The sequence below is a fragment of the Bombyx mori genome, chromosome 28, assembly GCF_030269925.1.
Source record: "Bombyx mori chromosome 28, ASM3026992v2".
NCBI lineage: Eukaryota > Metazoa > Arthropoda > Insecta > Lepidoptera > Bombycidae > Bombyx > Bombyx mori.
This window is the reverse complement of record NC_085134.1, coordinates 3,450,688-3,474,536: the sequence shown is the minus strand read 5'-3', so window position 1 is coordinate 3,474,536 and position 23,849 is coordinate 3,450,688. Positions and strand designations below refer to the sequence as shown.

At 37.6% G+C, this 23,849-nt stretch overlaps 2 protein-coding genes across 4 annotated transcripts in view; one reads left to right on the top strand and one right to left on the bottom strand.

Moving 5' to 3' along the window:
• LOC101737175 (leucine-rich repeat-containing protein 15) overlaps nt 1-23,849 on the bottom strand; it is an 80,275-nt gene that overhangs the window by 8,034 nt on the left and 48,392 nt on the right. The window contains exons 2-8 of the mRNA XM_012696686.4: nt 16,343-16,496; nt 11,970-12,186; nt 10,008-10,126; nt 8,783-8,926; nt 8,165-8,312; nt 6,950-7,078; nt 3,038-3,229 (exon numbers count right to left, since the gene is read on the bottom strand). Of these exons, the coding sequence (XP_012552140.1) occupies nt 3,038-3,229; nt 6,950-7,078; nt 8,165-8,312; nt 8,783-8,926; nt 10,008-10,126; nt 11,970-12,186; nt 16,343-16,495 (1,102 nt within the window). The 5' untranslated portion in view covers nt 16,496. The remainder of the gene's footprint in view (nt 1-3,037; nt 3,230-6,949; nt 7,079-8,164; nt 8,313-8,782; nt 8,927-10,007; nt 10,127-11,969; nt 12,187-16,342; nt 16,497-23,849) is intronic.
• Llp1 (lysozyme-like protein 1) overlaps nt 19,367-23,849 on the top strand; it is a 28,726-nt gene continuing 24,243 nt past the window's right edge. The window contains exons 1-2 of one of the 3 annotated variants that reach the window (XM_062676690.1): nt 19,367-19,446; nt 20,324-20,387. In XM_062676690.1, coding sequence (XP_062532674.1) covers nt 20,349-20,387 — 39 coding nt within the window. In that variant the 5' untranslated portion in view covers nt 19,367-19,446; nt 20,324-20,348. Of the gene's footprint in view, nt 19,447-20,323; nt 20,388-20,470; nt 20,821-23,197; nt 23,474-23,849 lie in introns of those variants that run through there. The other 2 variants (XM_062676691.1, XM_038021057.2) reach the window with 2 other exon arrangements.

The following is a 23,849-nucleotide window of genomic DNA, read 5'->3' as shown; positions in this document are numbered from 1 at the left end:
CTTTTCCATTTGCTATTTCGCTTTATGAGATGTTGTGCTAGTTATATATCTAACTGTACAATCCGAAGCCCACCGAATATATTGCTTAATATATCACCAATATGCTCTAAGTAATTTAAATAAAAAATAGCCAAGTTTGATTATCAATGATTACCCTCGACATAATTTATCAAATAACGCAAAAAGGTGGTAGAAAGGCAAAAAATAATAATCGTTTTTTTTTTAACACGAAAAGCTTTTTATGATAATATACGATATACATTATAAACGATATATTAATAACACGTAAAAATCAGACGAGGTCAAATTTTATTACCGCGTAACATAAATCAGATTTCGTTTATGGAAATCGTGAGCTATCGAGCCCACAAATATACACAATGGATCGAAACGTGAATGATAATAATAGGTGTCAGAAGCCAATGCTATGGATGTTTCTAACCAAAAAAAAAATCCCATAAAATATCAGTAACAAAGGGAAGGATAGTTAAAAGTCATGCAACAATAAGTCGGCGTTGCTCAGGGCGCCACAATAGGGCTAGGGCGTCACCTCACTGAAAACGTCGAGCCTCGACAAATATCCTTTGGTTCATCACGGATTTGCGGAAAAGACAACAAAAAACGTAAAAGATCTAAAGCATTGGATTTTTTGTATTTTTTTTTTTTCGTAAACCGATACCCTGTTGAGTTTTGGCGTTTAACGGCGAATGGTTTTGTGTTTTACCCATATCTAGTGTAAAAAAAGAAATAATTAGAAAATTATTACTCAATAAGATACCTCCAAAATCCTTCTTTTGAGGACTCAAAGGACATCGGTTTGATGTTTTGTTTGTATAAAGGTTGAATTATCTAGTGATGAAGCAATTGTGTTCCCGTGTGGATCGATAAAATTTTTTATTTATTGCACAGCTGACCAACTAGTTCACGGCCCAAATGTGGTAAGTGGTTACCGGAGCCTATAAAAACTACAAAGTGATTTCCGCCACCCACCTTACGAGCAATATCTGAGGTCTGTTATCTCAATTGTAATAGTAGCTACGAAAATGACATTTTTGTTGTTATTTTTGTTAAACAATGACGTGTGATGCGTGTGAAGATGCGTGTTACTAGAGGTGTATGGAAATGGTAGTGCAAGGTAGAGGGGGAAGAGGTCGACCGAATAAGACATAGATGGAGTGTGTGAATGACGATATGAGAGAGAGAGGAGTGAGTGTTGATATGACGGCTGATAGAGGAGAACGGAATAGAAAAATTCGCTGTGCCGACCTCACCTAGTGGGATAAGGTGAAGAAAAAGAAGATGATTTTCGTTAAAAATTCATCCAGGTAATCATTCGTGAAAAAATATCAAGTAAATATTTCGTCAAAAAATTTGATAACTGCCTGCGAGATTCGAACATCGGCATAGTCGCATCGCTTGATAAGAGTATACCGGGCGTCTTATGCTTCAGGCCACGACGGCTTCAAACTCTTGATTAATCTACCAGAGAAATAATATTGAAATTCAAAGGTGCGGCTTAGTAGGGGCAGCTGATAGTGCGTTGACATTTCATGTCGTTCGTCCAAAAGATCCATTCCAAGAATTATCGTTGTGTGATTTCAACCGTATTAGAAATCTTGTCTGAACCTAATTACATTTCTAACCGAACGTGTATAGAACAGGTCGATTACCCTTCGTACTCATTGTCTTCATTGTTATTAGATTCGGTTCGTAAAGTCCTAATTGATAATTCAGTTCGGGTCTCAAACGAACTAATTACTTCGGGGAACATTTATCTAATATTAAAAAAAAGAGAAATAGATAAACAGTATACTTACCTTGTTACGTCGTAACAAAGTTCGAAAAATATAATATTAATAAAAAAATATTTGTGTGTGTGTGCAAGTCACACACGGTAGAAGTGAAAATCATCTTTTATAGTATGAGGTAGCGCCCTCTGTGAATTGATATTTTAACTTCATGCATAATGTGTTCTATCTCATTCTCTCGCCGACTGAATCTTATACAGTTATGTGTTTGTGTCTCTATGGACTTATTTTTTCGTTTCATTTCGTTTCATCGAGTTTGAAATCACAACGATTCTAAAGAAGTTTCACATCAAAAAATCATTACACACAAACAAACAAATTAACTAGTTGTTACAATGAATAGTAATGTAATTAAATAGCAATGTAATTAACATATTATAAAAAAAGTTAAAGCGCGCGGTTTTCATTCATTGTAACAACTAGTTATTTTGTTTGTTTGTGTGTAATGATTTTTTTGTATTCATTTTATATTTTTAGAACTTTGTTACGACGTGACAACCTCCACGACAAAACATAATTAACCATGATATTCAGTAATAAGCAGATATAATATGTACAACAGGTGGCATGATCGTTTCTAAGCAAAAAAAATTCATAAAAGGCAAATCCTGTAAAGATACGACCGGCTTGACGCGGTATACCAAGTCTAAAAATACTCAGAGAGATCTAAAGAGTTTTTTTTTGTTGTCGGATATAATTTTCCACATTACATGCGAATGTTGCGATGGATGTGCGGAGTAACGAGAATGGATAGAATTCGAAATTAATATGTTAGAGGAAGTCTAAAAATGGCACCTGTGACAGAGAAGTTGACAAGTGCGCGTTTGGGATGGTATCGACATGTGATGAGACGGAATGAAAATGAGGTTGGTAAGAGAGTGTTAACTATGAATGTGGAAGGATATAGAGGAAGAGGTAGACCTAAGAAGGAAAGAATGGATGCGTGAAAGACGATATGTGTAAGAGCGGAGTGAGCAAAGAAATGGTATATGATTGAGGAGTATGGAAGGAGAAAACATGTGGCGCCGACCCCAGGTGATTGAGAGAAGGGCAGGACAATGATGACAATTTTCCACATTACCTTGAAACTTAGTAAGCGTGAACATACCTGTTTCATAGATCGGCAGCCCAAATATAAACCAAAATCTACGTAATGCTATCCCAACAAGCGCTTCAACCCGCACAGCAGTATGTCACATGAAAATCGCACGTCATTCTGAAATCATTACCTTCAATAGTGAAGCGACCGAGGCCCCTGTGCTGAGCCAAAGCGCCGTCATCTATCATAGACACATCGTTATCATGAAGATACAACTCTGTCAGGCTCTGCAGTGACTTCAGCGGCTCCGCGGAGAGCGAACGGAGGAAATTGTGGGATAAATCGAGACGGCGTAAGTTGAATAGTTGAGCTAGAGATGCACCTGTGGAACAATAAATAGTTTTAGTCCTATCAACAGTCTATTCATGCAGAACAAAGTAAACTTATAGTTTAACTAGCGACCCGCCCTCGCTTCGCTTCAGAAACATTAAAACACACATGAAACAAACAAAAAATTAAAAATAAATTAAAAAAAAGTAGCCTATGTTCATCAGGGACAATGTCGGCTTCTAATGGAAAAAGAATTTTTCAAATCGGTCCAGTAGTTTCGGAGCCTATTCGAAACAAACAAACAAACAAATCTTTCCTCTTTATAATATTAGTATAGATATAGACTAGCCGTTCTCTAATTTTGGCCATTCGACTCCAATGTGGGCCAAATACTCTTTATTTCATCTTCCCAACGTTTTGGTCTGATGAATTTACCAAAGCCCAGAGGCATGTCTTGAAGCATGTGGTTCAAGTCTCAGTGTCTTATTGTAGCGGTCTAGTCCACGACTGGTTCCAAAGCAATCTGTCATTTTGCCACAATATTGTTAACAGTTGTTGCGAGATTCCGTGTACCAGATGATATTATCGTGTATTACATATATTAAATACTACCCGTACTCGCCCGCTTCGCTGGGCATTTAAAATTAACATTATTATTTATTATCATTATTATTAGGGAGTCCAACACTCATATAAATATTAGCCTATCCATTAAGTACGTGTATTTTCTACATGGATACCAAGTTTCAAGTCAATCGGATGGTCAATGGTTCAGTAGTTATAACGGAGCATCCGTAAAAACCACTGTAGATTTATATATCAGTATAGATAACACGTACTTTATAAATTTTTATTGGCACAAATTTAAGGTGAACTGTAAAACTTGCTTGTACTATAATGTATTAAGAATCCAAATGAATAATAAACCACCAACCTGTTTATATATTATTATGTAGTGAAGCAGTTCTTCATATTGATTTTTAAACTTTTAATGGCGAACCGTCGATAGATCGATTCTCTATTAATACGTATAAAATACCGAACGTCAGAATATCGACTATTTGCACAGTTTGAATATAGATATTAAGTATCGACCTGTACGTGTATTAGCGCACTTAAGTATGTTTAACGTTTTTAATATAACAACAATATTTAGAAATAACCATTCTATGTTATTTTTCTGTGAATTTAGCTTCGATTTTTCTATATATTTTTTTAATGTTAAAGCTTTTGATTAAGTTCGTTTATTCACAAATCCTTTAGCAATTTATGCAAAATATTCGAAAATAAGCTCAACACTAAAACGACTAAAAGAAAAGCTTTACACAATATTAGACTTCTACTAAGGTCAAGTCTCAGTGTTGGCGGTGGTATTCAGCAAACTCATTGAAATCAACACGCATCGGTCTTACTTACGGTCGACTTAACATCCAATGGTATACGAGCCTTTTTTTTATGATTGAGGTTTTACTGGTGGCACGAAGGCCTTTCCAGTTTCACAAGGACAGGTGGGCGATTAAGGGCTCATCCAGAAGAGGCGAGAACTACCAACAACTACCCGAGCCAAGGGTGACCTAACAACTCAATGGTACATCGACCAACATCTTAGCAAACAAATCAATTAAAAAATAAATAAATTATAAAGCCATTTAATCCATTTCTCACTCTCGATTTATAACACAATGATTGTTAGTAAGATGTAGTTTAAAATTAAAAGGTTACATACTTATAATTAATTAATTATTTAATATTAGTACTATTTATGAGATTTGGACCGCTATTTGGGTAAAGGTACAGACAAAAGATGGATCATTGCAGCCACACGATTGAAAGGACCAATGGGGAAAAGGAATGTTGGTCGACAATTAAGACGATGGGCTGATGACATAACACACGTCGCAGGAAACGACTGGATAAAATCAGGCAAAGACATGGAAAAGGATGGAGGAGGCCTTTACAAAAAAATTATGAAATAGGTCAAATACTGTAAAAAAATTCCGAATTAAATAATTCCGAAATGCGTAATTCTGTATAAAACTGTATACGGTTCGTGGGGCTGTACGTTTTATTTCCTTTCTACAATGAAATTGTTTTAATCCGGAAATTAAAAAAAAAGAAAAACAAGAATCCTGCGTTCCTTATTGGACGTCTGATTCACAGTGACGCTGTGGAAACGTGACACGGGAAAAAGAAAAAAAACACTAACTTGATTTCTTTCGTAAATAATTAAAAGATTCTGGAATACAAAAAAAAAATGACGGAGATCTAAATGAACTAGATATGTCGTAATGTGTTTGATTTTTGTTTAAAAAGTCCCTACGTTTCAGTCTTGTTGACGTCATTTGATATCTCATTGTTTTTTTTTAACTTTAGTTCTGTGCCGGTCTTAATCTTTTTTTTTTTGCTTAGATGTGTGGACGATCTCACAGCCCACCTGGTGTTAAGTGGTTACTGGAGCTCATAGACATCTACGACGTAAATGCGCCACACACCTTGAGATATAAGTTCTAAGGTCTCAGTATAGTCACAACGGCTGCTCCATCCTTCAAATCGAAACGCATTGCTGCTTCATGGCAGAAATAGGCGGGGCCGTGGTACCTACCCGTACGGACAGGTCCTACCACCAGTAAAAATCTGGCATACTAATCAGAAGATATTGTGTTACTAACTCGAACCATCAATCTTTTAACGGTACTTATAACTGTTCGACATGTGTGTTTCGTTTTGAATGAATTGTAAAGAACATTATTTTTAAAGAAACTTGTGAGTGTGTATGGTCACGTTATACATATAAACTAATCTCTATCATAGAAAGAGAAGAAAGAAGAAGAAAGAAATCATTTATTCGCCAAGCATAGTGAAAATTAGTTATTACATTAATTAAAATCAGCGTGTATGCTTTGTCATTATTTGACATGCGAATTTTAGTTAATTTAACGAACTATTCTTACTAATCCTAATTTCTGATTTGACATTTAGTATTTTTATATTATTATCTTCTATGTCTCGTAAATTGTAAACTCAAAACCAAAGCTGAATTAAAAAAAAAAGCAATCTACAACATTTAAAATGTTTGTTCACTTTTCGAGATTGGTCCGTGACCACGACCGAATTGTGAAGAATTCTAAACTTAGGAAATAGTACAGTGATCATAATAAATACTAGATCATACCGCTTAAAATATTTTTATTATATCTACGAAAATACATTGCCTTCTATTTAATTCAGGCGCTTAAAAAAAACTACCAACACGTGTATATTTCACAATCCAATCACCATCACCATCACGCATAGATTGATTAGATAGGTGCTCGCGAAAGATTGATTTTTGATATTACAAGTCTTTCATTTTTCAAGCGCAATTTGCATTTTGTCGAATCCCATACATACGCTCTTTAACTAACACTCTCATAATTACGATCAAACTTCACTCTTCCCAACGATATCCGAGTGTCAAAATAAGGCGGCAGTACACGAAACTAATAAGTAAAACCTAATAGGAGTAGGAAAAAATACGAAATATTTCTTTATTGCTTAGATGGTTGGACGAACCACCTGGTGTTCAGTGGTTACCTGAGCCCATAGGCATCTACGACGTAAATGCCGCCACTCACCTTGAAACATGACTTCTAAGGTCTCAGTTTTTACAGTACAACGGCTGCCCCATCCGTCAAACCAAAACGCATTACTGCATACCTTACTGGTGGTACCTACCCGTGCGGAATCGCCAGTGTTCTTATAACCACCTTTAATAGATACCTATATTACTCACTTGAAACTGCAACTATCTCATTATGAGATAAATCCAGATCCGTCAAATTAGTCAAATGCTTGAAAGCGTAATCTTCTAAGACGTCAATCTGATTGTTATGTAGATTCAGACTTGTTAAATTCGACAGACCTGTAACAACATACCGTTATAGTATGAGTAACGCCATCTATCGCCGAATAGTCGACCTAGAACGGTCGAGAGTTACAACGCCATCTATTGTCAGATAAGAGAACTACTACTAGATATGTGTCGAATATTCTCGATAAATCTAGGGATGAGGTATTTATTGGCTATAATAGCGTTGTAGAGATGGCACGCAGTCAGTCATTAATCGGAGCTAATCGAAGCGAAACAGCGAACGGATTGGATGAAGCGAAGCGGAACAAGCGAATTGAGAGTTTTAAAGTGTTTGTTGAGTGTTTTAAGTGTTAATACAGTTTTTAGTTGTACTTTGGTGGAACATTTATTTATCCCGAACCCTCAGCGCGTAACAGTATAATGGGAATGTCAAGAAAATCTAGACCTATACGGGATAGATTCGAAACTGAAGACATTAATTTCCATTCTCCAGAAATCTATTGTATTGTGTTATGTACGTGGAACTACGCGAACGAAAATTAATTCTAGTAGAACTTCTTACGTCACAGACAGACGGAAAAATGGGAATACCGCGAATAATCATTTCTCTTATTCCATTTAGGTGCTTGATATTGCAGCCCGGTGCAGTGTTCTATGCATTGGAGAAGTTCCGCACTTTTTTGTCCTGCCTAAGGCTTGAGAGGCTATTTCAGCGTAACCTTAAATAGTAGGTGAGCTCACGGGGCTCAAACCAGAGTAATGCTAACACTGGCCCTAGCATGAACAGTGCTTCGCAGAATCTACCACCGAATCGGAAACTCGATCCACTAACATGATCCAGCGAGAAACTCAGTGAGCTGTGTCTATGGGTTAATTCGCATTTACATAACTTCATCACAAGCAATAATAGCCTTTAAGCCCGGAATTTCAAGGTCAAATATGATTTATAGGCACATAACACCTTCATTCAATGTAAGAACTCAAATATTTTAAAAATGGTACTAAGCCCCTTCATCCACTCGTGTTGAATTATCTAGCTCCACAATTATCTAGCCAACGTTCGTAAAATTTGAAAAAAAATCTCTATAGGTTTCGTTAGTACACAATGAAATTTTCAAAATGAAATCAGTAGCTCACCAGCTAACGCGCCCCGTCGGATGCTGGCAAAGGTATTGTCAGATAGCTGTAAGGTTTCTAAACGACTCAAAGCCGGTACTGTATTCGAGCACAAAGGGCCTTCTAGGGCATTACTTGATAGATCCAATTCCTTCAACATGTGTGCTTCCTGAAAAAAAAAAAACCTGGCCGTTTTATCGTCATCGATAATCTAAGAAGTCGGGCTCTAGCGTTTTACCAGATTTTGTAGCCAAAATATACGATGATACACGTCCTGAATTGACTTTTGCTTCGAGAATAGCAATTACAATATCATATTGCTCTCTGATAACTCAACCTATGCCGATAACCGAAAACTAAACGACTATTTCTGTCTCAATAAATTAAAATTACTTTGGCTGTTGGGTCATATAAGTGACTTATCAAAAAAGCGTGGTATTTATTGCTTTAGGAAATGGTTTAACGGTAGGCAGTGGCTTGGCTCTATCCCTGGCATTGCTGACATCCATGATGGGCGAAGGTAACCACTCGCCATCAGGTGGACCATGCTTGTATAAAAAAATATAGCAAAAATTTCCGGTATGCCGGTATATAGCCTGGATCGATAGAATACATCAAAAAGATTTTCAAAAGCCTTACCTTAAGCGATCCCAAAGCGGATACTTTAAGTAGATTCCCGCGAAGCCTTAGAACTGTCAACTTCACCAGTGGCTTGAATGCGTCAGGAGAAATATCTGTCAATTGGTTGTCACTTATGTCTAAGTAAGTAAGGTTCTTTATACCCTGCAAAGAAATTCGCTTTAAAATTTAAAAGTACGCTGCATTCCCGGTGGCTGCTGTATTGAAGCTTTCATGAAAATTGCTTTTGATCTAAATAACATTTTTATGACATAAATATAGGATTGATTGGTTTATAGGTCGAAAAGCATATGGCCAACGTGATACTATCAAGCTGTTACCGTTGCTCATGGACATCAGCAAAACCTGAGGAGTAGCTAAGGCTCTGCCGAGTACTCTCCGGAAGGGTTATTTGAAAAGGCCATGTTACAGCATTCGGGAAATACCATGGAGCTTATTCCAGAACCTGATGATGCTTAGCATAAAAGGTCTCTGGAAACGCACTGTAGATGAACGTAGTGTTTCCAGATCATAAGGATTAAGGCTACTCCAGTGGCAGGAGACGCAATCGTGAAAAGATATGAAGAGATTCACTTGAAAAATTCTACAGAGCGCTCCCTATGGAAGATACGGTCCAAAGAGCAGAGAGAACTGTGGTCTCTCCATAGACCTCGAAAATAATATCTCTATGTATAAAAATGAATTGCTGTTCATTAGTCTCGCTAAAACTCGAGAACGGCTGGACCGATTCGGCTAATTTTGGTCTTGAATTATTTTTAGAAGTCCAGAGAAGGTTTAAAAGGTAAATAAATATGAAAATGCTCGGAATAAAAAAAAATGTTTTTCCTTTGATGGTCCCCCGTCAGACGGATTCCCTTTATTTTATACAAAAGCTTAGATCTTTTATTTATCGATTGAGGCACTACGAATTTTGCCGGGTCAGCTAGTAACATATAAAGATGAAGCTATTGCACTGAATAAATAAGCCCTTCGTCTCATAACTGTGATAACTATTGTTTGCATCCTAGGAAATGTATGCTTCGAAGCATAGCGTAGATGATAGTTAAACGGAAATCCTAAGAAATTTAACTGTCCAAATAAAATGAACTTACGCCTTTATAAAGAAACGAATTTAAACAATACATCGCAATGGAAAAACCTTGATAAGAGTATTACGTAAATAGACTCTGAGATGCATACGTGACCGGTCTCCATTAACGTGACATCAAAACAAACTCGTCCTTACCTTAAAGGAATTAGATTCCAAATTGTGTATCTTGTTATTAGACAAATCCAATCTGTCTAGACTCCACAAACGCAATAAAGATTCTGTTGGCACTGAAGGCATTTGGTTGTTGGGTAAACCTGAAAAATATTTATTTCAATTCAAATGATTTTAACCGAGTTCAAAAAAAGAGGCGTTTCTTAATCCGACAATATTTTTTAAGTTCTTTTTTCTTCGTCCAACGGTTTTGAAGATTCTTCTGGTGCTTCCCATATGGTCCTATTTATGAAGATCTAATCACTAGTTTTTGAGCTATCTTTAATAAGTTGACTTCAACTACATTGATAACATAATCATTATCAACACACTCAAAAAGTTTTCCTTTTTGTTAAGAATTATTTAGAATGGAGAATTATTTAGAAGAATTAGAAATTTACAAAAAGAATTTAGAATGAAATTTTAGTGAATCAGTTGTCATTTTTATTCAGGTTTACGTGATGGTACACAATGGCATTTAATGTTGGTAATATTATGAGAAAGGTATATCTAAACCCAACGCGTTGAATGATCCAGAGAGTCAAGATCCTGACTAAAAACAGAGAGAGGTTTGAACGCCCATTTAAGCGTCGATGATCTTAAGAACGATCATTTGACTATTCATTAGAAGATACAGCTATACGTCCCGGGTCTTCTCAATCATCTCCTATTACTTCTGTATAATCATTCCCTGAGCAACTCAAAATCTATTCATATGTTTTTATTCGATTTGAATTCAACCTTTGCACACACTATCAAAACTTCGTGATTATTTCCAATATATACACGTGCATCGCTATACACGATTACTACTATTTTTAAATTAGCATTTAAAGTAAGACGGACTAGAACTAGATCAGGTCAGAAATAATCAGCGATGACCAAAAATCAATTCAGTGCTGTTGATATGTGGAGCACGATTTTAAAGGCACGCAGTAGTATTGACATTATTATAAAAATACAGAAAACAAAATATGATTGTTTTTGTATAAATGTTTTTAATGATAAAATCCAAATCATACAATCGAAAACAGAAGTAAAAGAAACACCAAAATAAGAAACAAGAAAAGTCTCTCTCCTGTAGCATGTTGCAATTGATATATGGAGGTGTTATCCAAGGTGATTTGAAGTCTGGTCGTTAAACCTATGGCAAATTCCTTTGTAACATGGTAAGAAGACATGCTGTGCCGACTCTGCATAATGGGGAAAGAAGAAGAATAAACAGTAGTATTGGTAATATCTTAATCTGCATTTCTAATCATAGTACCTAACCTTGAGGGGTTAGGAAGGATAGATGTGGATATGAATATGGACGACTTAGATATTCAGAAATTGGAGAACCCTTTCACGATAGAATTGAGCATAAACAAAGAAAAATCACATTTGACCTCCCAATCAAATTGTTTGATGATTAATGTCTCAGGCGTTTTAAGGAATGACCTTCGACAAGCTGTTTCTGTTTATGAAGGTCAAAACGGCATTTGAAATTTTTATGAAATGAATTTTAATAAAATCAAATCTAAAACATTGGAGATTCATTTAGTCTAAGTTGAATGCATTATTTCGACGTTGGCTTAAGGGCTATCCCAATAAATTTAACAAGTGTCTGTGTATGAACATTTAAATGACAGATATGTAAATAGCATGTAGTAGATACTACACAATAACACAATAGATATAAAAAACTTGTTTTGTATTGATAACTACTCTAATTTTACTCTTGTTTATAACAATTTTCTAGTTTTAAGAATTGAGATAACCCTTAAAACCAGAAAAGTCTTCGGATTCGTCGTTCCCAGAGTCTACTAGATATTCCGGCCTTTTAGTACCACAAATCGATATAATTACTCCAGGGCCCTACGTAGGGCAACGGTGACCTATATTGTACTCTAAGGCTTACATTTCAATAAGTACAACAAATGTTCCTATCTACTTTTACTAACTCACCCAAAGCCATTAGTGTAGACGAAAGACTAACAAACGCTCCTTGCTGCACCCGTCTAATGTCTCCTGATGAAATCACCAGCCCGTGCAGTCCAACACCAGCCAACTCTTGCACTGACGCCGAAGTGAGTACAGTAACTCCACGCAAAGCGCAGTCCAATAATGATATGGCGGTGTTCTTATTTCTCGCCCTCTGCTCTCGAAGATGACGTCCGATTATCTAAATGCACAAAACGTTATAACGAATATGTCTGATAAAACAAAACTGTGCAAGAATAGGGCTACCAATTGGAATAATTGTAATAGCAATGTCGGAGGAAAAACGTAAATACGTTAGCCCAATCCACCTTAAGACCTCATGTCGAAGTCGAATGTTCGAAGTCTCAGTTCTATAATATCTACAAGGGCTGCCTCACCCTTATAACTGGGATGGATTGCTCCTTCGCAGCAGAAATAGGCAAATTGCACCAACGTGTGCAGACTCACAAGACATCATACCACCGGTAATTATGTGAATTAGAATTTGGGCGGTTTTTTTTACGATTTCAAGTTTCTCGTCACAGTATTCTCGTCACATTTTAAAGACATAAATAAAAAAAATTGTTTGTTCTATTTATTCTGAAGCACCTTAAGATTCCAGTAATGTATAAAGAGTATTATCCTAACAGGTTATAAGGAGTCTAATATATTTTTATACGAGCTGTTGTTACCCGCGGTTTGGTCGTCATAATCAAAGTTGCTTATGTCAATTTCCTAACCTAAAACTAACACTTTTGTTAAAATTACGTCAATTTGTAGCTTCGTTTCGACTTGAAAGAAAGACAAACAAAGATCACATACTTTTACATTCGTTATATTAATAATTTATATGGCGTATGGATACATATAAATCAATCGCACTGTATGAATAATATCAGAGCAAATAATTTGCTACAACGTATTGACATCAAAATACATTTGTAACGATAAAGAATTCGATACGTTTAAACATATTGTATTACATGTTACAAAAACATTCATTACAACAACATGGTTTCTTTTGAAGGTCGAGTTACTGGTGGTCCGAAAACCAGTTCCATCCAGTTCAATCCAAACCAGCTCTGTCAGGACAGGCGCACTGGCTTAGTCAGGAGGAGTGTCATTTGCTAACACTGACCCTAGCAAGAGCAGTGCTTCGCAGAATCTACCACCGGATCGGAAACGCGACCCACTGAGAAGATCCGGCGAAAAACTCGGTAGGCTATGTCGGTGGGTTAATTCGCTAGTCGAGCCCTTCGTCGCAAGCGACGGGTTCGACGAGGACGGTGACCGGACGGAGACCTATGAGCTCAAAAGCAACTGTTTTGCGAATGAATCTACTATCTAAGGAAATTCGCCGAGTAACTCTGCGGGCTGAAGTATGAGTTAGGTTTCACGTCGAACTCTTTAACGACCTCTATGAATACTGTTATGAGGATGAATATAAAGAAATAAAATAACCCAAAATACAGTTTATTAACACTTAAAAGAGAAGTATTGATATGGAATAACCTGCAGCACACAATATAGGATATCAAATGGCCCAAAAGCCTCTCCATTATCGGCAGTATTTGTATTGTGCCGACAAACGTCGACGCCGAAACAATACCTTTTCTTGGGCCCCTACTTTCGGTTCTCGTTTCGGATCCATCAATTTAAAAGGATACCGATTTTTTTTTTCCTTGAGAGGCTATTTTAGCGTAACCTTAGCTAGTAGGTGAGCACACGTCGCTCACACCAGAGTGATGCTAACACTGACCCTGGCAAGAGCAATGCTTCGCAGAATCTACCACCAACGCAAGAAACGCGACTCACTGAGAAGATCCGCCGAAAAACACAGTGGGCTGTGTCTGTGGGTTTGGTAAAGGATGTTCGAACGTCTTCAGAAAACGAATACACATGGTGATTAGTACCTTGAGAGCGAAACGATGGACTAAGATCTCCCTTGCGGTGGCCTAAGAAAAACGTAGACTTCCCTGTCGCGCGGAGACCGTAACATCAATTTAATTTAGTGTAAGAAAGAGATGAGTATATATCTAAAATGCCCTATTCAAACAGGACGCCCGCTGTGAATGCGTTAACATGATAACAACAGAAAGTCACATTTGATTTGTATTTTATTGATATTATTCGCGTTTAAAATGTAACAGAATAAAAAAAAAGTAACGGAATACTAGTACCTATTATCATTAGTTAATGACATGTGACTTGTTTATTTACATTACATTTCTGGTTAATGAAACACGTACATGCGAAAAGACGTGTACTTGGATGTTCTGTAACTCAATTATGCACTCATATCTGAATGAATTTGAATAAAATTTCGCACAAATATAGTTTATAATCATTGGACAGTGGCTCGTTATTTTTACCGGCTGAACTAAAAATCGTGTAATAAAAATGAAACCCGCAATATTATAATTTGCGTAATTACTGGTGGTAGGAGCTCTAGTGAGTCCGCGCGGGTAGGTACCACCGCCCTGTCTATTTATGCCGTGAAGCAGTAATGCGTTTCGGTTTGAAGGGTAGCCGTTGTATCTAACCATACTAACTATACTAAGTTATATCTCAAGGCGGCTGGCGCATTTACGTAGATGTCAATGGGCTCCAATAACCAACTTAAAAAAACAACTTATGAGCTATCAAGAACTTTATGAGCAAGTCTTTTAACGTCCGCTTGAAACAGAGATGCACCACACTTTTTATGTATATAGATAAATCTATACTAATATTATAAACAGGAAAGATTTGTTTGTTTGTTTGTTTCGAATAGGCTCCGAAACTACTGGACCGATTTGAAAAATTCTTTTTCCATTAGAAGCCGACATTGTCCCTGATGAACATAGGCTACTTTTTTATTATTTTTTTTTTTTTTTTGTTTCATGTGTGTTTTAATGTTTCCGAAGCGAAGCGAGGGCGGGTCGCTAGTCAGGTATAAAAATCAATATTTCTTTTTAACTTTCTTGATGGCGTAAAAGTTAACTCAAATTTGTATGGAGTTGGAACGTTTGCCTACGTTTGCCGCTAGGGGCGCTGTTCCAACTGCATACAAACTTAAGTTAACTTTTACGCTATCGAGAACGTTAAAAAACTCGCACTGAGCACACAGTTCGTTTGATAGCATTCTAAAACAAATAGTTAGGTCCTTTCCGTCACAATTCAGCAGACGCTACGTACACAAAGCCGAGTCGATTGGCACCTGTACAAACCCCGACTTTGAGCCGGGTGAGATCACGCCCCACTAAATACTATCCACTGATTGAACAATTAATCTTGATCTTAAATGCTAAGAATATTCAAAGATATCGAACGCCAAACGCTTAGCGCTTTGATGTATTACGTATTTCGGAGAAATCTTACCGCAAATTGTTTATCTATCGCAATATATCCACGTTTATTTCAGGGAGTGTCACTAATGCGTTTGATTAAATTAATCAATTAACTCCACGTTCCAAAGTTCCAAACGCAAACGTTCCAACTCCATACAAATTTGAGTTAACTTTTACGCTATCGAGAACGTTACAAACTCACACTAAGCACACAGATGTTTCAGTTCGTATGAGTCATCGTGGCCTAAAGGATATAAAACGCCCGGCACATTCGTGTCGAGCGAAGCATCGGTGTTCGAATCCCGCAGGCGGGTACTAATATTTCTAATGAAATATGCGTAATTAGCAATTGTTCACGATTGATTTCCACGGTGAAGGAATAACAACGTGTAATAAAAATCAAACCCGCAAAATTATAATTTGCGTAATCACTGGCGGTAGGATGTCTTGTGTGTCCGCACGGGTATGTATCACCTCCCCGCCTATTTCTGCCGTGAAGCAATAATGCGTTTGAAGGGTGGGGCGGCCGTTAAAACTGAGATCTTACGCCTCATGTCCCGAGGTAGGTGGCGGCATTTACGTTGTAGATGTCTATGGGCTATTAGCACTTAACAGAAGGTTAGCCGTGAGCTCGTTCTCCCATCTAAAAGCCACTCACCATCAGGTAGGCCGTACGCTCGTCTGCCTACAGGGGCAATAAAAAAAAATCTAAGCTATATAAAAAAGGATTGTGTGCTTTTATGAAACCAAAGTAAAAGTTAAACTTTTTTTCACATTAGCTCTGCCATTTAACTCTGACAAACAACATTTACATTAAGCACTGAAAAAACAAAAACAAAATAGCGTGGAGCACTGGCACAAATGAGTAATAGTCTATGCACTACACGGTCAGCTGCTGCAAACTATAGGCACCGCCATATTGGCCTTGGCTGCTCTGACGAGCGCATTTCACTTTATCACTACTCCGCGGTCGACCGTCACGCGACATGCAACACACAGCCGAAAAAGTTTGAGACGATGTAAACGTACTTGTAACGCCGTGTGGTCACCGGTACACCTCAACGTGTGAGGCAGGTCGCAGGAGCACTCGGCCGCCGGTCTGCTGCTTAACGATGGACACCTCCACTGACCCTCTGATAGTTTTAACGCGAGGAGCAATCCCACTATACCGCTCAACCTCATTCTGGAACAACGAATTAATAATTCAAGGGTTAACGTTCGTTCTGCAATCGAATAACTATTATTCGAATTAGATAATAATTGTAACTTATACTATGACACTTTTTTTTAATGCTTAGATAGATTGACGAGCTCACAGCCCCCCTGGTGTAAGTGGTTACTGGAGCCCATGGACATCTACAACGTAAATGCGCCACCCACCTTGAGATATAAGTTCTAAGATCTCAGTATAGTTACAACGGCTGCTCCACCCTTCAAAATAAAAAAGTAAAGTAAAAAAATGTTTGCGTTAAGACCGCCTATATCGTACGCATGTATCTGCTTTTTGACTGTTTTTAATGTAAATTGGGTTTTGGTGTGCAATAAAGTGTATTCTCTCTATCTCTCTATCTCTATCTCTATCTCTATCTCTATCTCTATCTCTATCTCTATCTCTATCTCTATCTCTATCTCTATCTCGATCTCTATCTCTATCTCTATCTCTCTCTCTCTCTCTCTAAAAACAATACATTTAAACATCAAAAAACATCAACGTAATTATCGACTTATTCGAACGAAACAACTCCGGTGGTATCAAACAGCATAACATACGTACGAAGGATATTTCGTAAGTAACAATAAACTTCAAGAACTGTAACGTTCAAGGGGCAATTCCGGTCGCTCAGCACCACTTGCGTAAGAGCAGCGACTTCAGTGCGTTTGGTTGCGACATAATCGCACATTTCCAGTGAGTGACGGCCGGACGATCGTGGGGCCGGAGCGGTCTAAGTTGTAAGCGAGAACGGAGACTACATAATTAAAAATTTACACGACGCTACTAACATTTTCGTTAGCAATCTTACGGTAAGCATCTTATTATCTTACTAGCTTTTGCCCGTGACTCCATCCGCGTGGAATATTTACTTTGGCATAACGCTAAATGTTACCCCCACTTCATTTACGTAGAAAGTGAGGATATTTTTGAATTATATAATGTTAAGGAGCTATTTAAACCCCTATTTTTAAACATTCTTTATTGGTGCTCCAATTGTATTGATCTTACCGTGATGTTATATAGCCTATAGCCTTCTTCAATAAATGGGCTATCTAATACTGAAAGAATTTTTCAAATCGGTCCAGTGGTTCTTGAAATTGGCGCGTTCAAACAAACAAACTCTTCAGCTTTATAATAATAATAAGTATAGATGGTATTTGCGTAATTACTGGTGGTAGGAAGTATTGTGAGTCCGCAAGAGTAGGTACCACCGCCCTGCCTATTTCTGCCGTGAAGCAGTAATGCGTTTCGGTTTGAAGGGCGGGGCAGCCGTTCTACTGTTAAAAGTGAGATCTTACAACTCAGGTCTCAAGGTGGGTTTCCATTGTAGATGTATATAGGCTCCATTAACCACTTAACATCAGATGGGCTGTGAGCTTGTCCACCCATCTCATCATAGATATCTACAGCGAGTTTTCAGGTCTCAGTATAGTTACAACGACTGCTCCACCCTTCAAATCGAAACGCATTACTGCTTCGCGGCAGAAATAGGCGGGGCGGTGGTACCTACTCGTGCGGACCCACAAGAGGTTCTACCACCAGTAATTACGCAAATTATAATTTTGCGGGTTTGATTTTTATTACACGAGGTTATTCCTTCACCGTGGAAGTCGATCGTGAACATTTGCTAAGTACGTATTTCAGTAGAAAAATTCGTACCCGCCTGCGGGTTTCAAACACCGGTGCATCGCTAGATACGAATGCACCGGACGTCTTATCCTTTAAGCCACAATGATTTTTAAAGTCATTTATTATTATTTATAGACTCTGCATAAGTTTACTCAAAAATTTTCATGGCCTACTAACTAAGGTATGATTTTCTGTAAATCGAACACTACTTAACCCTAGTTCACAGCTGACTTTCACGATGAAGGACAAACGCGAAATCATACTTTGGCCAAAATTCACAAATCTACGTACGCACATTTTACTATCTCCTAACAGCTTGGTAACAGCTTACAACAAATGTTAGACGATTGAGACTTTGTCGAACGGACTCCGATATCAAATTACGTCGTAAAACTACGTAATATATACCAAAGCGAGGATCGTAAAATTACGATGTAAATCGCTTTCGCTCGTGCCCTGTACAGCCGGGCGATCGTAGGAAACGTCAGTGAATTACCCGTTTATTGATAGAAGCCGGTGACGAACGTATAACGACCTACTTGCTACGATTTTACAGTAGCCAGTATTGTTTCTAAGGAATCTTATTCAACAGAAAGGTTTACTTAAACTTTAGTTTTAAGTTTTCATCTAATGCTCGTTAGTATCTTACAGCTCTGTTAGATGAGTAACGGAATGAGTAAAAGATTAAAGAAATATTTAATGATAATATAAGTGGTTTTTTTTATTTCATCGTTGGTTATACTAGTTTCCGCTCTATTTCTCGTCCATCATTCGTAAAAGGTTGGCATGACTGTCTTAGAAAATTCGGAATAAATAGCCAGGATGGTGATAGCTACTAGTAAGAAGCTACCAGTATAGCCATAAGAAGCTACCACGAATAAATGGTGATTGGCGATCACAGGGCGCTGGCATAATATTTTGAAAGAGCTGCTTCTCTTTTTTTCCCTCAGGCCCAGCCCACTGAGTTTCTCGCCGGATCTTCTCAGTGGGTCGCGTTTCCGATCCGGTAGTATATTCTGTGAAGCACTGCTCTTGCTAGGACTAATGTTAGCAAACGTCACCAAGTTAGAGCCCCTAGCTCACCTACTCATTCGGTGAATCTAGTAGAACCCCTTGAGGTTACTAGAATAGGTAAGAAAAAAAACGGTTGTCTGTAAAGTCAGTTAGTTTACTGACGATAGTTGAACGTGACAACGTCATAAAAAAATACTGATGGAATGGTTTCATTTTTCAAAAGAAAATTTTAATTTTATTTGTTTGATAGATATTTTGTATGGATATAGAGAAGGAGGTAAATGGAAACACTATTGAATTGATCAAGTTACATTTATTTGTACGCATAAATACAATTATGTCAATATATTTTTTACAATGTACATAGTTATTTTACAAGTGTGAATGGGCTTTGAATTTTATTATTGTATAGCAGCTGTCCACGCGGATGCATCGCTCACTCAAGTAGGAGAGAGACAGATGTCGAACGCTGCCGAACGCGGAGGCCGATTGTGCCTCTTTGTCGCTCGTTGCGCGCTCTCGCTTGCACTTCAAGCTTTAAATGGAACGCCTCAGAGCGAGGTCACGCCGCATGAGTCATATTTTTTCGTGCGTGCAGCCTGCTCCATCGAAATATAAGACGTTGTCACGTCAAAAAAGCACTCCTGTGAATCCCAAAGTGACCTTTTTGAAACAGTCGTATTATTGGTACTATTGTAGAACACTATACAGCTAGTATGAGATTGAATTTCGTTCAATCAAAGGTACATAAGATTACTCCTTATAACACCAGTCGATTTATACTTATCACGCGGGTCCAGCCTTTTCAGAGTATCTCCGGAGGAAACTAACGAACAAATTAAAAACTTGTTTCTCATTGTAACTACTCGTACACTGTATTTCAAGTGTTTTCTTCGGTTTTCTTGGGACATAATTAAAACAGATTTTACGGTTTGGTCTCGTATTTTAATTTGTCATTATATTCTTTGAAATACTAGAGGTCCCGCAGTAGTCGAAATTAAATTCGACTAGGTATAATTAATTGGAATTTTAAGTTTGTACACTATTATGATTGTATTTTATACTTCTATAATCACAAATTTCGCCAAGGCTACTCTATAAAAAAATATTAATAAAGACAAACAATATTTAATCTATTCTCAATTTGTCCACAGACGTCAAGAACAAAAGTTTGACAATATGTATATAGTATGCATGCGTGTGTGCGTCAAATACATGGTATGTAGTGTGTGTAATGTTTTCTTTATTGATTTAATGTACCTTTTATGCATTATTTAAAAAAAAAAATTAGCATTGTGCACTTCTTCTCTATATTATCTATAAGTGTGGGAAATTTCATACTTCACCGTCCACGCAATTTTCGTAAAAAGGGATACAAAGTTTTTGCTTCACGTATTAGTTCTTTGAAACATTTCGAATGTTTTACAGTTTTAGCGGAAAATCGTCGGCTGAATCTTAAACTGAAATAGCCTCTCAAGGCAATAGCCAAAGCCTCTCAAGCATAGGTAGCAAAAAATAAATTGAATGTTCTGGAACAATGTAGACATAGACGAAACGAATTAAAAATGTGGTATAGACGATAAACACAGTGCTATCACTCAAAGCGAAGCGAGAAACGGATCACCTCAAGAAAGGGAAGAAGTGGATTTTGGTAGGGAACTTTACCTATACCTGAGTAACTATACCTGAGACCTCAGAACTTATGTCTCAATGTGGGTGGCGCATTTACGTTGTAGATGTCTATGGGCTCCAGTAACCACTTAACACCAGGTGGGCTGTGAGCTCGTCCACACATTTAAGCAATAAAAAAAAAACCTTAACGGTATTCCGGTTAAGAGTTCTTATTAATCCTGAGCCCAAGTTCGTAACACTATTAATGAAGATTCACATTACGCCTTACCACCGAAATATTTGTAGACTTTCACGACTGTGTTCTTTAGATTCGTGCGGCGTTTATCCAATTCTTTTTTTACAATCTGTACTTCTTCTGTCGATCATGCATGGTGCATGTTAGGCATAGTACCGTCAATGCATGCTATGATGGGCAATGCAAATCATTTTAACTCGCCAATTACGACAAGGATTCATGAGTAGAACACAAAACTCTCACGACAGTTAAAGATTGTTAAACAAACGTTATGAAGAATAGAATAGAATTAATTCAAGTACCCGTAAGGTCGGTCATACATCTATGAATAAATTATTTTGAGGTTTAAGTTACTGTAGCTCGATATAACATATTTACTGGTGGTAGGACCTCTTGTGAGTCCGCGCGGGTAGGTACCATCACCCTGCCTATTTCTGCCGTGAAGCAGTAATGCGTTTCGGTTTGAAGGTTGGGGCAGCCGTTGTAATCATACTGAGACCTTAGAACTTATATCTCAAGGTGGGTGGCGCATTTACCAGGCTCCAGTATCCACTTAAAACCAGGTGGGCTGTGAGCTCGTCCATACATCTAAGCAATAAAAAAATGTAGCCGTCTCGGACTCAATTCCATTAAATTTTATTGTAGTCATATACATAAATCTACTGAGTTTATCGCCGGATGTTCTTGGTGGGTCGCGATTCCGATCTGATGATACATTGTGCCAAGCACTGCTCTTGCTAGGGCTAGTGTTAGCAAGTCTCCAGACTGAGCCATTGAGTTCGCCTCACGTTCAGTTTAGCTAACCCATAACCCTTCGAGGTTACTAGCTATAGGTAGGCAAAAAAGTAGACAGACAAGACTATAGTCGCTCAGGGAATTTAACAATGCGGCACAGCTGAGCCTATCACTAAAGATCCCTTAGCCAAGATTTTTGCAAATCGTAAGCCTGACATACTTGTGCTGGGTCCACGATAATGGTATACGATATATCGGATAATATAATTTTTATTTTTTATTGCTTAGATGGGTGGGCGAGCTCACAGCCCAACTGGTGTTAAGTGGTTACTGGAGCCCATAGACATCTACAACGCAAATGCGCCACCCACCTTGAGATATAAGTTCTAAGGTCTCAAGTATAGTTACAACGCACGGCAGAAATAGGCAGGGTGGTAGTACCCACCCGCGCGGACTCACAAGAGGTCCTACCACCAGTAAAAGGTCCTACCACCAGTAAGTAGTTACTTAGTATAGTTATAGATAGCACCATAAAATAAATTTTAATAACATTTACTTCTAGTTAACAATATTTTTTACTGGTGATAGGATGTTTTGAGTCCGCACGGGAAGACACCACAGTCCCGTCTATTTCTGCCGTGAAGCAGTAATGCTATGTCTATGGGCTCGGGTAACCACTTAACACCAGGGTGTCCGTGAGCTCGTCCCCCATCTGAGCATTAAAAAAAAGATTAACATCATTACAATGCAACTGCGATTCGGACCTCATGCCTCAAGGTTTATGACCTCACATTGAACTGAGTCTGTGCAATTTCACACCAAATTATAAGCAATCTTACTCATCCTATCTTCAACGTTCTAACGGTAACACCAGTTCACTATGACCTTCAAATTGCGTTCAACAATTAACAAAATCGCCCAGCGTTGCAGCTCTAATTAATATGGCTTGCCTATACCATATATCACAACAGGGTTAGTGGCCATGACAAGGGACTGCTGAAATACATAATTTCGGTCTAACACAGGACCGTTAATTTGCATTGAGTTTTTTTTATTAATTCAACCAAACCTTTTTTTAAACTGTTATTCTTTTTTTTTGAAAGAGATTTCTGCGGGATTGTTTGTGGTCTAATTCACGATTTTTGTTGTTGTGTTTTTTTTTAAAGTTCTTTTTAAAGTTCTATCTTTTTTTTTCTACCTACCTAAGCTGATTGCCTTGAGAGGCTATTTCAGCGTAACCTTAAGTAGTAGGTGACGGCTGGACCGATTTGACTAATTTCGGTTCTGAATTATTTGTGGAAGTCCAGAGAAGATTTAAAAAGTGAATAAATATGAAAATGCTCGGAATTAAATAAAAATAACAATTTGTTTTTCTCTTTGATGTGTCCCCCGTCGGACGGTTTTTTTTTTTTTTTGTTTTAAGTTTATTTTATACAGAAGTTTAGATTTTTTATTTATCGATTGAGGCACTACGAAGTCTGCCGGGTCGGCTAGTACTAGCTAAATACTAATTTACACATAATAAAGAAATGTTGCTAGTTTTATTAAATAGCTCGCTAGTGTGTGGTCCGCTTTAAAAATTGTGCAACAGTTCTCCCCACAAAGTGAATAATTGAGTTTTATTGGGTCAAGCTGGCAAAGGGTTTGTGACTTGCATCCATACCACAGGTTCTGTTCGCTCTGCTCTCCAATATAAAAAGAGGTTAGTTGAATTTAATATTTTTTTAAATCAAAATGAGGCTTACGATTCGAATGAGTGTGAGCTTTTTAATATTCGAGGAAATCACTGAAAATATATATTGTAGAACGAGCTACGTATAGTTAAGCTTTTGCAGTAACAAATAGAACTAAATAATACATTCGAAGGATTATTTCAGACTTGTAAGATACTTCTAGAAATAGTCAAACGATACATTAGACCAGCTATACACAAATCATGCATCAAATTAAATCCTTACAAAATACTCCATTTATTGTTGCTCATTCAAAGAAAACTTTTTTTTATTGCTTAGATGAGTAGACGAGCTCACAGCCCACCTGGTGTTAAGAGGTAACTGGAGCCCATAGACATCTACAAT